General features: G+C 43.3%; 1 protein-coding gene across 2 annotated transcripts in view; it reads left to right on the top strand.

Annotated features, from left to right (window-relative positions):
* The window catches only part of LOC147636067 (pentatricopeptide repeat-containing protein At5g27110-like), a 26476-nt gene extending 18323 nt beyond the window's left edge, over positions 1–8153 (top strand). The window contains exon 2 of one of the 2 annotated variants that reach the window (XM_086801500.1): positions 4554–8153. In XM_086801500.1, the coding sequence (XP_086657626.1) occupies positions 4714–7110 (2397 nt within the window). In that variant the 5' untranslated portion in view covers positions 4554–4713 and the 3' untranslated portion in view covers positions 7111–8153. Of the gene's footprint in view, positions 1–4488 lie in introns of both variants that reach the window. The other variant, XM_086801499.1, reaches the window with a different exon arrangement.
* Positions 8154–14417: the final 6264 nt, after the last annotated feature.

Below are 14417 nucleotides of genomic sequence, written 5' to 3'. Positions count from 1 at the left end.
ATCCGCCATCGACCGATGAGAGACATCTTTGGATAGTGATGTGTATGATGCTTACCTTTGTTGCTGGAGTTTTTCTTCCCAGATGTTATCCATTAGGAGCTTCTAGTACCGTACTTTTCCTCATAGTTGTTTCAGTTTCAGTTAGTTGTTTAGTTGTTTTTAGCTTTCCTTACACATACATTGTATCAGATCCACCAATTGTTGTAACCTTTTTGGTCTCATAGGTCATTTTGGCCTTTTGAAGACGTTAATATATCATTTCATTTCATTTCATTTCTCTCTCTCTCTCTCTCTCTCTCTCTTCTCTCTCTCTCTCTCTCATCAGCTACCTCTCCACGATCTCCTCATCAGCTCCAGATCCAGGACGTGCTCCACCACCATCGAGCTACCTTTCGACATGACATAGCTGAGGGAGACCTCTTGGCCATACTCATTAGTCCCATGCTTGATATTTTGGAGAGTGGTATACCATCTACTGGGGGTTGATGCTGCTCTTTCTAGTATTCCATGATGAGTTTCCATGGACAGTTTTGTATCACCCTAGTGAGATAGCTGTGTTTATGTTTTGTTTTTTTGTTTTTTGTTTTATTTTCCATTCCATGATGAGATATGCCATGGACATTATTGTATCACTTTGGTCTCATAGGCCCATTGGGTCTTCAGTAGAAGCTTGATATATCTTTCTTTCTTTCTTTCTTTCTTTCTTTCTTTTCTCTCTCTCTTTTTGTTTACCTTCCAGTTCCAGTTTCATTTTCTAGGTGCCAGTAGTATCATCTTTATTTTTCATTTTCTGGTTTTTTTTATCCAGACATTGTATTAGATCCACCATGATGTAACTTTTTGGTCTCATAGGTCATTATGGTCTTTTGAAGACGTTAATATAACATTTCATTTCATTTCATTTCTTCGGAGACGCCTACCTCGCTTCTACGACCTCTCCATTCTAGACAGCCCCATGGCGGAGATACTTGATCTAAGGAGAGGGCAACAATTCAACTGATCAGCATACATGGATCTACCTGATATACATTTTCCAGTATTTTCCAGTATTTTCTACTCAGTATCATCTTGGAGTCTTGCAGATTTGTTTTGTTCTTATAACTATAGGACAATCAGTTTATTGTACTTTTTAGTCTTGTTCTCTTTGATGAGACACCAACTTCAGATGTACTCTCAGTTTTGGTCTCATAGGCCACTATGGCCTCTTAGAGATGTTAATATATCATTTCATTTCATTTCATTTCTCTCTCTCTCTCTCTCTCTCTCTCTCTCTCTCTCTCTCTCTCTCTCTCTCTCTATTTCTGCACATCTCTCTCTATGTTGTGCGTTATCTTCGTCGCGAAAGATTGCTGAATTTTTGAACATTCAAGTTAACCAGTTCTATCCACCGAGCTTCTGCATGTTACATAGGCTGTACCATGGCCCTTGTAAGTGACCACATGACAAAGTGGCTTTCGCACATGGCAAGGCACATTTGCTTGGGACTTGGACAAGGACTTGACCCTAGACTTGGTTGTCCCAAACACTCGACCATAGGTCTAATAAGTGTCTAGTAGGCGTTTATAGCATTATATCTTGCAAAGAGGATTACAAAAGACTTGTGCCACATGCATGATGATCGACCAGACTAGACCCTAATGACCTAGGTGGTGCCTGCGAGCTGTCCCTTGGACTAGGGCTCACAACATGCCCAAGGCCCATTAAAAAAGGGATACTTTGTGTGCCCACCTAGCACTGGGCGCCCCTAGGATAGATGGTGCACGTGACAAGTTAGTACAATTAGTACCAAGAGACTTAGTTGAGGTGATTGAATATTTATACGTGATCTCAACAGAGCAACCTAACAATGAAAGGCAGTCCCTTATATACATAGAAAGCTAGAATCCCAAACCTTACCACCCTCTTTTTAATAATCTATCTCCTTGGATTAAAGACTTGCTTCCTAATATGAGATTAGGAAGGTTTGGAAGAATATCCAATCTAGAACCAAAGATACCTTCTTTAATGGAAGAGTAAAGAGCCATAAGAACTCACCATAAAAGTGGGATATCTTGTAGGAACCGCCTTTCATTGTTAGGTTGCCTATAAAACAGAGTATGCGGGGAGCCCAGATCTGGGGCCTTGGACTTCAAATGAGCTCAAATGCTTTCAAGGCCATCAATAGTAATGAGTCTAGTAGAGGATTAAGCCAAGAAACACAAGATTTGACCAAATATTGAAAGCTTAATCTCTGTTTTACCAAAGTCACCTGCAGATTTGATGAAGAGCTTGGATCTCACAGTAGACTTGATCAAATTGAATTCTGACTTCACCAGCTTGTAGAGCATGCTTGAAAACCCCTGGAGCTATGACGAATTAGAGCAATTTGATTTGTGGAAGTAGAACTCTTTGATTTGCTGTGTAGAAAAAAGACGCCCAGTAATCAGCGAAAATCGGGAGCTTCTGTCGGCGGTTTGACGTTTTGTCTTGATGGGCTGAATCGTGGGGATGATGGCTGTTTGTGGCTAGAAGGGATTGGCCTAATATTGAGTGTGCAAGGAGCTAGAGCTTCTCTACCAGCTGGGGGTATAGAGGTGAGTTGAAAAATAACTAAAAAATTTGATTAATTACTAATTATATACTAATCTTGATTAATTAGATAATGGGCTTCATAAACCTGATGGATTCTAGGCATGGCTCTGATACCATGTTGAAATTACAGCAATGTGATGAGCTATGGTGGATCAAATGCTAGAATCAACATCATTAACAAAGTGATTAGACAATAATTAAGACGTGATTAGTGAGTAATTAACTAATACCTTAATGTAGGCATGGATAATCAAAAACCAACAAATTCTCATTAGGCCAATGCCTTAATTTATAGAGTTTACATCAAAGCATCTAATCCCACTGATTTCTCCTTGATTCACTCCACCTCTTTTGCTGGATTCTCTCCACCTCTCCCAAAATATCTCCACACTTCTTAAATCTTCTCATGCTACCCTTTATTCTCTCCCAGTAGATTCTTCTCACCTTTTCACAGGTTCTCTCACATTTACAGATTCTCTTTTACAGCCTCTAACCAAGGGCTTGTTCCCGCACACACCCTATTCACTTGTATATTTCAACAATTTGTGGAAGTGAAGATCTCAGTTTTTCTCCCAAAAACAGGCGTCTGAGAAAATCGCGATTTCTGCAAGAATCTATTGGGAGAGAATAAAGGGTAGCATAAGAAGATTTAGGAAGTGTGGAGATATTCTGGGAGAGGTGGAGAGAATAAAGCAAAAGAGGTGGAGTGAATCAAGGAGAAATCAGTGGGATTAGATGCTTTGATGTAAACTCTATAAATTGAGGCATTGGCCTAATGAGAATTTGTTGGTTTTTGATTATCCATGCCTACATTAAGCTATTAGTTAATTACTCACTAATCACGTCTTAGTTATTGTCTAATCACTTTGTTAATGATGTTGATTCTAGCATTTGACCCACCATAGCTCAACACATTGCTGTAATTTCAACAAGTTGTAGGTAATCAAGGTCATGCCTAAGAGGAAGTACCACCCTTAGTTTATTGGCTACGACAAGGGTCACATAGAAGATTGATTTCCTATTACTCACATTTTTTCCACGGCAACTAAGATGTGTAAGGTTCACCCATGCATGGAAACCCATAGTGGATACCAATGTCTTCGCCGTATGAAAGCGATGAGTGTTGTTTTCAAAGATATAAAGGGGAGGGGTCGGACCTTCCCCCAGTGTTGGTTCGTACCCTCTGGCGAGCCATCGGATTGGGTCAAAAGGCCCGCATTAAGCAAATCTAGTATTTGTAATTGCGAGTTTGATAGAATACCACCTTCCATATCGGTTTGGATTCCATGTCGGTTGCAACTTCTTCATTACTAATTCCTTCAAGGGGCTAGACGTCATATCCAGGGGATAAATGTTTATTTGTTAGGAATAATATTTCCAACCCTTTAAAAGAAAATTCTTATGTCTTGTTTCATGCCAAGTGAACAAGAATAAGTTGTGGTGGAACTTATGTCTTTCCTACCTAATTAGCATCGGTCTATGTAACAATTTTATAAGAGAACTAGATGCATACATACACCAATGCATAATCAACTCTCTTTGAGCTACTTGAGAACTCTCTTGCTATGAACCAATGATATTGTATGAGTGCATGCATAATTTGACTCACAATATTCATAGAGAAAAACTAGTCTTGTGATTGTGAAATAGATCAAACTAAACTTATAAGTTGGCATGAACCTGAACCATGATCTTTAACAAGCTTCAAGTTAGCTTCTGTGGGAGTAGTGACATGTTTATATGAATACGTATTGAACCTCTTCAAAATATTACGAGCATACTTCTGTTGTGAGAGAACAATCTAATCTGCATCTCTAATCACTTCAATGCCAAGACAATAATAAAGTTTCTTAAGGCCTTTCATTTCATTGCTAACTATTTTTTTTATTACATTCGAACTTTCCAAATCGCTACCAGTGAGTATGAGATCATCAACATATAAAATGGTGAGAGTAATGCGATTACCTTTGTGCTTGACGTAGAGAGTAGGATGTGCAACACTACATACAATCAAATAATGGGCTGAAGACCCTGTTGCTGCCAGTGCGGTTGCATTTGCAAGGACAAATTCAGGTCTGAAGTGCAAGTAGATACAACTACTATACAGGCATACAGGCAGTAGAAGAGGACTGTGTTCTGGAGATGCCTGAGCTGCCTCCTATTATTGACCTTATCTCTGCTGTGCAAAGATGCAAAAAAGAAAAGATACTGGCCCATGCCAAGAATGTGCATGTACACATCCGTGATCTCGGTCTTGAAACCCATTGTTCTATTGGGAACTACATTGTGCCTATGTTTGTGGAATGTGGCAGCATGTCTGATGCTCGACAGGTTTTTGACAAGTTGGCTCGTCGGAATGAGCATTCATGGACTTCTATCATATCAGGCTATGTCGAATGTGGACAAGTACATTATGCTCTCAACCTGTATCAGAGAATGCAAGAGGATAGTGTGTGCCCTAGCTGTTATACGCTTATGGCTTTAGTAAAAGCTTGTGCTAAGATGAACGACATGGAGAGAGGCCAAGAGATACATGCTCAAATTGTCTACAATGGATTTGATCGAGATGTCTTCATTGGCAGCAGTTTGGTTGACATGTATGCCAAATGTGGCTCACTGAGGGAGGCCCAGCATGTCTTTGACAATCTATGTGTTCGAACTGTGGTCTCGTGGACTGCACTTATTGCAGGATATGCTGAATATGGACCAGGTGACAAAGCACTAGCATGTTTTGAACAAATGCAAGTGGAGGGGGTTTCTCTAGATGTTGCTACATTTGTGTGTGTCTTGAAAGCTTGCGGCAACATTGGATTAGTTTGCAAGGGCCGAGAATTACACACTAGCATTGTCCTAAAGGGTTTGGAAAAAGATGTTTTCGTTGGTAATATTTTGGTTGACATGTATGCCAAATGCAGCTCCCTTGTAGAGGCACAAGAAACTTCTGACAAGCTTCCCGCCCGAAACGTTGTGTCGTGGACTGCACTGATAGCTGGATATGCAGAACATGGGCCAGGTGAGGAAGCACTGAAATGTTTTGAAAAGATGAAACTGGAGGGCATCTTTCCCGATGCTGTCACATTCGCTTCCATTTTGAAAGCTTGTGGCAGCATAGGTCTCATAGAAAGGGGTCGAGAAATACATGCCGATATCCCCCAAAAGGATCTCGAACGATATTTTTTTGTTGGTAATTCTGTGGTCGACATGTATGTCAAATGTGGCTCACTTGTAGAGGCACATGAGGTCTTTGACAAGCTTCAACATCGAGATATTGTTCCTTGGAATTCACTTATTGCAGGATATGCTGAACATGGAGCTAGTCAGCAAGTTATGAAGTGTGTTGAACATATGCAGCTAGAGGGTGTTTCTTTGGATTCTGGAACTTATGTTTCCATGTTGAAAGCATGTGGAAGCATAGGGTCCATAGGGAAGGTTCAAGAGCTACATGCCAATATAGTACAGCAGGGATTCGAAAGAGATCTCTCTGTGGGCAACACTTTGGTAGACATGTATGCCAAACAGGACGCAGTTGCAGAGGCACACCAAGTCTTCAATAATTTAATAGTGCAAGATGTCGTGTCGTGGACGGCACTAATTGCAGGATATGCAGAAGAAGGACGGGGTCAAGAAGCAGTTGCATGCTTTGGTTGGATGCAACCAGAGGGGGTTTCTCCAAACGTCATCACTTTTGTTTGTGTCTTGAAGTCTTGTGGCAATATAGGAGCCTTAGGCAAGGGCCAAGAGATACACATTGATGTCACGCAAAAAGGGTTTGAAAGAGATGTTTCTATATGCAATATTTTGATTGATATGTACTCCAAATGTGGGTCACTTCTAGAGGCACAGGAAGTCTTTCACAAGTTGCCACTGCGAGACGTAGTGTCATGGAATGCAATGATAAAAGGCTATGGCATGAACCACAAGGGTGACATGGCTATACAATGTTTTGAGGAAATGCAAGGACAGGGTGTTAAACCAGATGATGTTACATTCACGTGTGTTCTTTTTGCTTGTAGTCGTGCCAAGCTGCTACGCAAGGGCCAGGACGTCTTTAACATGATGAGAGAAGAGTATGGTGTTGCGCCGACAATAGACCACTATACTTGTATGGTGGATCTTCATGCAAAATCAGGATGTTTGTTTGAGGTAGAGGAATTCCTTGATTCTGTGTCAAGTCCTTCACTCTGGACGGCTTTACTTACAGCTTGCAAAATTCACGGGGAAATAGATTTAGGGCGGAGATGCTTTCAACAGCTTGTCCGGATGAATCCAGAACGGGCTGCTCCCTATGTGCTCATGGCAAAGACCTATGCAAGTGCTGGCATGTGGAATGATGCGCATAAAATAGAGGAGCTAAGGAAGCTTGCAGGGGCCAAGAAAAAGCCTGCAAGCGCTTTGATAGAGGTGAACAAGGAGATGCACGAGTTTGTGGTAGGAGATGATCAAAGCCAAGAAATCTCAGCAATGCTAGAAATCTTGAGTTCACGTATGAAGAGTGAAGGGCATGTCCCTATTGTAAATTTGGACTTGACAATTATTTGAGAGTTTGAAGGAAGTTCACATATGCAAGACACAACACACACGGAGAACTCTTAGGGAGAGATTGATGCATGCTTTTTAGAGATTGTTGATTTCCCAACTACACTAGGTTGTTGGCTTTGGATCTGATAGCTATGAGAGTTAGCCCCCTGATACAAGGTTAGTCGTGGTGGCTGTTTGACTCTTTTTCTTGGCCTTCGGTGTGTATTGGTGCTTGAAAGCCTATTGCATTTTGGCCACATTATGGGATAAACCAAGACGGTTGTGGTTGGGATTTCTAACCCAATTGGGAACTGTACAATCCCTTGTTGTTGTCAACTCGGGTGAGCTTAATGGCTTACGAAGTGTGGGAAATCTTAGGTAGACCATAGCTTCAATTAGCGAACCTAGTTATATCTTCTTTTAATGGTCATACTACAAGCTCCTTGGGCATTTTAACTACTTCATATCACATCGGAAATAATCCCTTGAAGGTAGTTTTTATGTTATGAATGTAGGTGAAAAATGATCGAAGAGATCATTTTAAGTCGAACTTGGATGGCTCGCAACAACAAATGTTCTATCAACTGGGATTATTAGAATGTTGAACTAACTGTACCTCATGGCAAAGTTGTAGTTTTATTGGTCAGTGAAGAGCCAACTATAACCAATCCTCACATTTGGTCATCTATTATGCAAGAAGAATCAGATATGGATGAAGGAATTGAAGAATCAATGGCAGAGCACTCGGTTCATGGCTGGTACATCATATACAGTGAGCCGTGATTGGTACATCAAGTACAATGGTGGCTGTACAGTTGGTGCAGAGGTTGCTATAGTAAGTACAATGGTTGGTACAACAAGTACAATGATTGGTACAACAAGTACAGTGGATGGTACATCAGGTACAATGGCAGCACAATTGGTGCAGAGGTTTTCTTCGGATACTCTCAGTGGACTTCTGTGGCCAATGAAGGTAACCCACTTAGGCTTCTTTCTCCCAATTCCTGGCACTAAAGATACCGGGGGACATTTTCTTCCGAGAATAAAACCCATCTCATTACATTCGTCATCACTAGCATCTCTTGAAAATACATAAATCACTCATAATTAGCTTAACACTAGTTTGGTAACGCAACACAACGTAGAAGTGTCCTTTCATAGCTCATTCATTAGTTGGTCCTGTCAAGCTTATCTGCAGCAGAAGGCTGAAATGGCAGGCAGTGATGTATTTGGGATGCCTTCTGCTGAGGATAAGCTTGACGGGATGTGCACAAAGTGTGGAGAGTTGGATTCAAGAAATTTAAGATTACCATCCATCTTGTGATTGTTGGATCTCCACTCTGGCTATGAGGATTAAAATGATAGTACTGCGATAGAAACCCTCATTAGCAAGATCTAATGATGATGCCCAGGTTTTGCTGATCCACAATCATACTGATTGAGGATACTCATTTTAATTGCAAAATCCTAGCCAGAGCGATGACTTGAACCTTGTTCTAGGCAGCACTGGAGAACACATCCTCTAGGTGATGCCTTACCAAATCACGAAAACCATAGGTCTTTTGTGGTGATCTGATTAACCAAATTAGGAAAGGTTTCCCATGGTGGGAAAAGATATCCCAATAAACAGGTATTTGATTGAAGACTCCATTTCTGTGTGGATCAGGCATCCATAGGATTTTCCAATCAGGGAAGGTCTCCCATGGTGGAATGACTGAGCAATGGTGGCAAAGAGGGGAACGTTTGCCAAAACAGGAATGTCCATATGCATCAAAGACATGGTCGTACATCTAGGCATGTTTCCATGGCCGTACAGTGTGACAAACAGGAAAAGCGCACATAGAGGGCTTGGCATGGGCTTACCTGTTGTTGCATTCGCATGAATTCGTCAGGCGGAATCCGGCTCATCTTCTCTTGAGCGAGCCTGATCATCTTCGGATCCATCATGTTTGTAGACTCCTGTGTTACGTGAGGAAAAATGTGCTCTGAGGGGTAGACTTTTGTGAGCAAAGCAAGAAGGGTTTAACCTTGTAGATGAGGATACGAGATGTGGTTGACCCACTGCTTGGGGCCTATGCGCAGGCAGCACTCTCGCCAAGGTCAGAAAGCCTGTGCGGTCTCCGGAAGGGGATGGAGAAAGCCGGTACAGTGCGGAAGGCGATGGCGGTGTTCTAGGTTGCTGTGTTTTGTAGGATGCCGGTCCAGAATCGTTTTGGGTTAGGTGGGGGAGTTTAAATGCTAGTGTGTGTACCTTCAGTCAGGCACGGTCTTTGCCTGCATGCTCTAAGTCGGACTCGGCTTTTTTAACGCATTTGTCTTTTCACATGCGGCCGCTGGGCCAACCCTTATTAGACAGCTTCAAAAGCACTTTTGGATCTCGATCTCTCTCTATCTCTCTCTCTCTTGGGAAGTGCCTATAGAGACACAAGTCTCTCTCTCTCTCTCTCTCGTACGGACACCCAGAGAGGAGAGGATCTGCCGACTATGCCACACAGAGGTTGAGACGGAGGAGCATTACATATGCCAGAGAGGAGAGGATCTGCCGACTATGCCACACACAGGTTGAGACGGAGGAGCATTACATATGCCGCTGCCCAGTATACTATGAGATCCGCGGGAGGTTTCACTATCTATTTCGTGAGGGATTCGGTCCACTCTCCAGGATCATTGACTTCCAGGACCAGCGTTGCTTGGGCCTCTTCTTGCTTGAGCTCCGCAGGCACAGGGACACCTTCTTGAGACACAAGCCCTAGCCACCCCGCCCCCTCCCTCGGCAGCCAACCATCACCAGTTTCTTCCGGACTAAAGAGGTGGAGGATACTGACATAGTGGATCTTGTGGACCATCCACGAGTTGCTCTGGACCTACCTCACCCGAGAGGAGTTACCTCGGACCGAGCCTCTGCACTCTAGCATGCCCAACGCCCTCGACCCCCCCGTCGGCCACGATCACCTCATTAGCTCTAGATCCAGGACATGCTCCGCCGCCATCGAGCTACCTTTCGACGCGGCATAGTTGAGGGAGACCTTTCGGCCATACTCGTCAGCCCCATGCTTGACATTTTGGAGAGTGGTATACCATCTACTCGGAGTTGATGTTGCTCCCATGTTTTTATGTTCTTAGTATTCCATGGACAGTTTTGTATCACCCTAGTGAGATAGCTATATTTATGTTTTCTTTCTGTTTTATTTTCCATTCCATGATGAGATATGCCATGGACATCATTGTATCACTTTGGTCTCATAGGCCCATTGGGTCTTTAGTAGACGCTTAATATCTCTCTCTCTCTCTCTCTCTCTCTCTCTCTCTCTCTCTCAAGACAGCCAAATATGGGCCGGGGGCAGCTGCACCAGAGGACAGGAAATGTTAGTTGTCACACAGAGGCTGAGACAGAGGCCCATTATACTAAGAGTTTAGGGGGAGGTTCCATTGCCTTTTCCGAGATGGATTTGGACCACTTTCCAAGATCATGGATTTCTGAGACCAGAGATGTTTGGGGCTTTTCCTCCTGGAGCTTCGCAGACACAGGGAGTCTCTTTTGCGGCCCAGACTAGCGGTACCTGTTAGAGGATCAATACAGAGAGCTCTCATTGACTTCTTCCAAACCAAAGCGACGAGGGTAGATTTACCCACTACACTTGACCTTCAGGTTGATGCAGGAGCTCGGCCGAGAAGGGTGACACTAGATAGAGCCATTGAGCTATGCACAGCGAGCCCGGTGCCCTTGACCTTGTGGTCCCCGTCCATGCTCGCGTCACTACAGGAGGATCAGAGCCATTATCTCCCACCACCACAGGACTTTCTTCCGCCGGCCCAGCTTTACTACATTGAGTGCCATGTTGCAGTGTCCCATGCGGGATATTTTAGGGTGATATGAGAGCTTGACACTTTTTGTTTTGGGATCCTATTTGACATTTCAACTCTTGTTACTTTCTTTGATTTTTATTTTTAGTACCCATGATGATGTATTTCATGGACATGATGTAACCTTTTGGTCTCATAGGTCATTTTGGCCTCTTGTAGACGTTAATACAACTTTGTTTCTTTCTCTCTCTCTCTAGGATTATGGACTTCCCATGCGTGCACTTGAAGGAGCTTTGTACATTACATAGTAACATAAAAACCCGTTTTGCCCTCTCGAAACGACATGAAACGTTTTTGGCACGAAACGTTTCGAAACAAAACGAAACTTGCCCATCGAAACGGTGTTTCGCCCAAATGTAAAGTGAGGTCAAAAAAACGGGCTGGAGGTTTTTTTTTTTGCAAATGCAATTTTTGCCGTCGTTTCCATCTTTGTTTGCTGTCCATTTGCCACTTCACGCATCCGACACTTCTTCTCGGTCGCAAACTGTTGCTCCGCTCTCCTCGTCCAACCACCACTCCTTTTCGCTCCTTCACTTCTTCTCCTCCACGCCTCCTCTTCCTCTTTCTCTGTTCTCCTCCACCCTCCTCTTCCCTCCTCTTTCTCTCCTTTTCTTGTCTTCCAACTTTCTCTCCTTTTCTTCTCACCTCCTTCCCTTTTCTTCTCACCTCCCTCTTCCCTTCCAACTTGTTTCTTTCCTCCTCTCTCTCTCTCTCTCCTTTTCTTCCCAAATTTTGAAAATACCAAAAAACGTACTCCCAAAATCATGAATTTCATACCTACTAGTTCCAAAAATGCATCTTCATCTTTCTGTTGGCTATGTTATAAATTTGGTATGTGTATATAAGAAGTGTCATTTCGAAACCTTTGCGTTTCGTCCAAACCAGATGAAACGAAACCTTCGAAACTACGAAACAGTGAAACGGACGAAACATTTCATGTTACTATGGTACATTACCTCATCTATCAGTTAGCTCTATCATTGTACCTAACTATTACCCTTTTACATTCAGTTTTGTACTATCTAGGATGAGATATATCATGGAAACATTGTAACACTTTGGTGTCATAGGCCAATTTGGCCTTTTGTAGACGTTTGATATAACTCTCTCTCTCTCTCTCTCTCTCTCTCTCTCTCTCTCTCTCCATGGACAATTTTGTATCACCCCAGTGAGATAGATATATTTATGTTTTATTTTCCATTCCATGATGAGATATGCCATGGACATTATTGTATCACTTTGGTCTCATAGTCTATTGGGTCTTTAGTAGTCGCTTAATATATCTTTCTTTCTTTCTTTCTTTCTCTCAGTACGACCAACGGCTATGTATGGTGCAACCCTTTGGGGGCCAGGCCTAGGGAAGGATCACTGGAGGAGCATAGAGAGGATACATGTGATGATGTCACGCATGATCAGGAGTAAGCCATCTGTACCACATGACATTCTACATGCAGAGTTTGGGGTGGCCCCACTGGTTACAGATGTCCTTTTTCAGACTCACTTATATTCAGCATGTATACACGCTTGACAGAGATCGCCTCCCACGACTAGCACTAGAGTCCTCTATGCAATTATTTGGCGAGAGGGAGAGGGAGCGATTGAGACGAGCTGGACTGCCCTCCTCCTCAGCGACGGCCACCACCATTACCGACACATGCATGGTACTCTGAGGTAGTCGAGTGGTTTCATGCACATGGCATACAGATGGACCGTCTCTCTCTGTTTCAGTATAGCTTGGATTCCTCATGTCAGGAGATCAACCGGATCATCCGGTTAGATCTACTTGGGCTACACATACACCGAACATGGGTGTCTCCGTCAAAGATTGGTAAGAAGTGTGAGTTCTACAGAGATCACTTCTTGAGACTCTCCGAGGATGGATTCTTTGAGATCCCGAGATACATACAGATACACATGTCACATGCCATGCGTATCCCGATCGGCCAGCTCAGGGTATCCTCCCACCGCCTCAGAGTAGAGACTGGCAGAGCTGAGGATATCTCACATGAGGAGAGGACATGCACAGTATACATCACAGGAGCAGTAGAGGATGAGGCCCATTATATGCTCAGTTGACTTATGAGATACGGGGGAGATTCCACTGCCTCTTCCGAGAGGTGATTCGGACTACTCACACGGGTGATACAGTTTGAGGATCAGAGGTGCTTGGGCATGTACTTGATGGAGCTGAGACGACACAGGGATGTAGTGTTGAGGCAGCATGCTGAGAGACAGCCCCGGCTCTGATAGGACACCTCACAGAGAGCCATCACAGATTTCTTTGTGGTACACACATCCACATCGGAATCCACTGCCCACAACAGTTCCTCTACTATGACATCAAAGCCCACCACCCGTACCCACACCCCAGAGTTCTTAGTGAGAGCTCGATCCATTATGCGAGCCAGACGTCCCCGACCTAGAGCATCAGGACCCTCCACCACATAGATGGATTTGTGAGGTTCTTCGCCAACATGTCACGCTCCCATCACAGAGGCCTGACATTCACTCCACCATCAGATCGGTTCTAGCCGAGGCGGGTATTGTCATTAGCTGAGCTGATCACAACATATCTCACTCTACACATGATCATTTGCTGATCACATGTACTGTCAGATGTTTTCATTTTACTTTTTCTTTCAGTTTTCCATGGCTTAGTATATCCATGGTACCATTGTATTCCTTTTGGTCTCATAGGCTCTTGGGGTCTTCCGTATACGTTAATATAACTTTCTTTCTTTCTTTCTCTCTTTGTCTCTCTCTTTATATTATCTTTCTTGTTCCACAGACAGCTTGTATTGGACCTTTGATTGTAACTTTTGTCTCATAGGTCATTCTAGCCTTTTGAAGACGTTAATATGACATTTCATTTCATTTCTCTTGGAGAGGCATAGAGCCACCTTCCCACGCCTGGCGGATCTACAGAGTCTTCTACAGGCCAACCCCATGCTCGATATCCTTGACGGCTCCCTCCCCCTACCAGGGGGTTAGCTCCATAGGTTATATGATGATGGTCCCACTTCGTATCATATGGCTCGGATTTGACATTCTCAGCTCATTGCTCTAGTCTTTGTTTTCTTTTGTACCATGATGAGAATACATGGACACTATTGTATCACTTTTGGTCTCATAGACCCACTGGGTCTTTTGAAGACGTTTAATATAACTTTCTCTCTCTCTCTCTCTCTCTCTCTCTCTCACACACACACACACACACACACACCACACACACGCACACACACACACACGCACACACACACACACACACACACGTGTAGAGAGAAGGGGAGAGACGTTTAAAGATTGCTCGCCAAAAATTTGTCTCATAGACCCACTGGATCTTTTGAAGACATTTAATATAACTTTCTTTCTTTCTTTCTCTCTCTCTCTCTCTCTCTCTCTCTCTCTCACACACACACACATTTTTTTTGGGGGGTGAAAACCATTGTTTCATTATAAATGCA

Source organism: Cibotium barometz, chromosome 8, assembly GCF_041138505.1.
Source record: "Cibotium barometz isolate CiBa-2024 chromosome 8, ASM4113850v1, whole genome shotgun sequence".
Classification (NCBI taxonomy): domain Eukaryota; kingdom Viridiplantae; phylum Streptophyta; class Polypodiopsida; order Cyatheales; family Cibotiaceae; genus Cibotium; species Cibotium barometz.
Note: the sequence above shows the minus strand (reverse complement) of the source record. Positions and strands in the feature narration are given on the sequence as shown.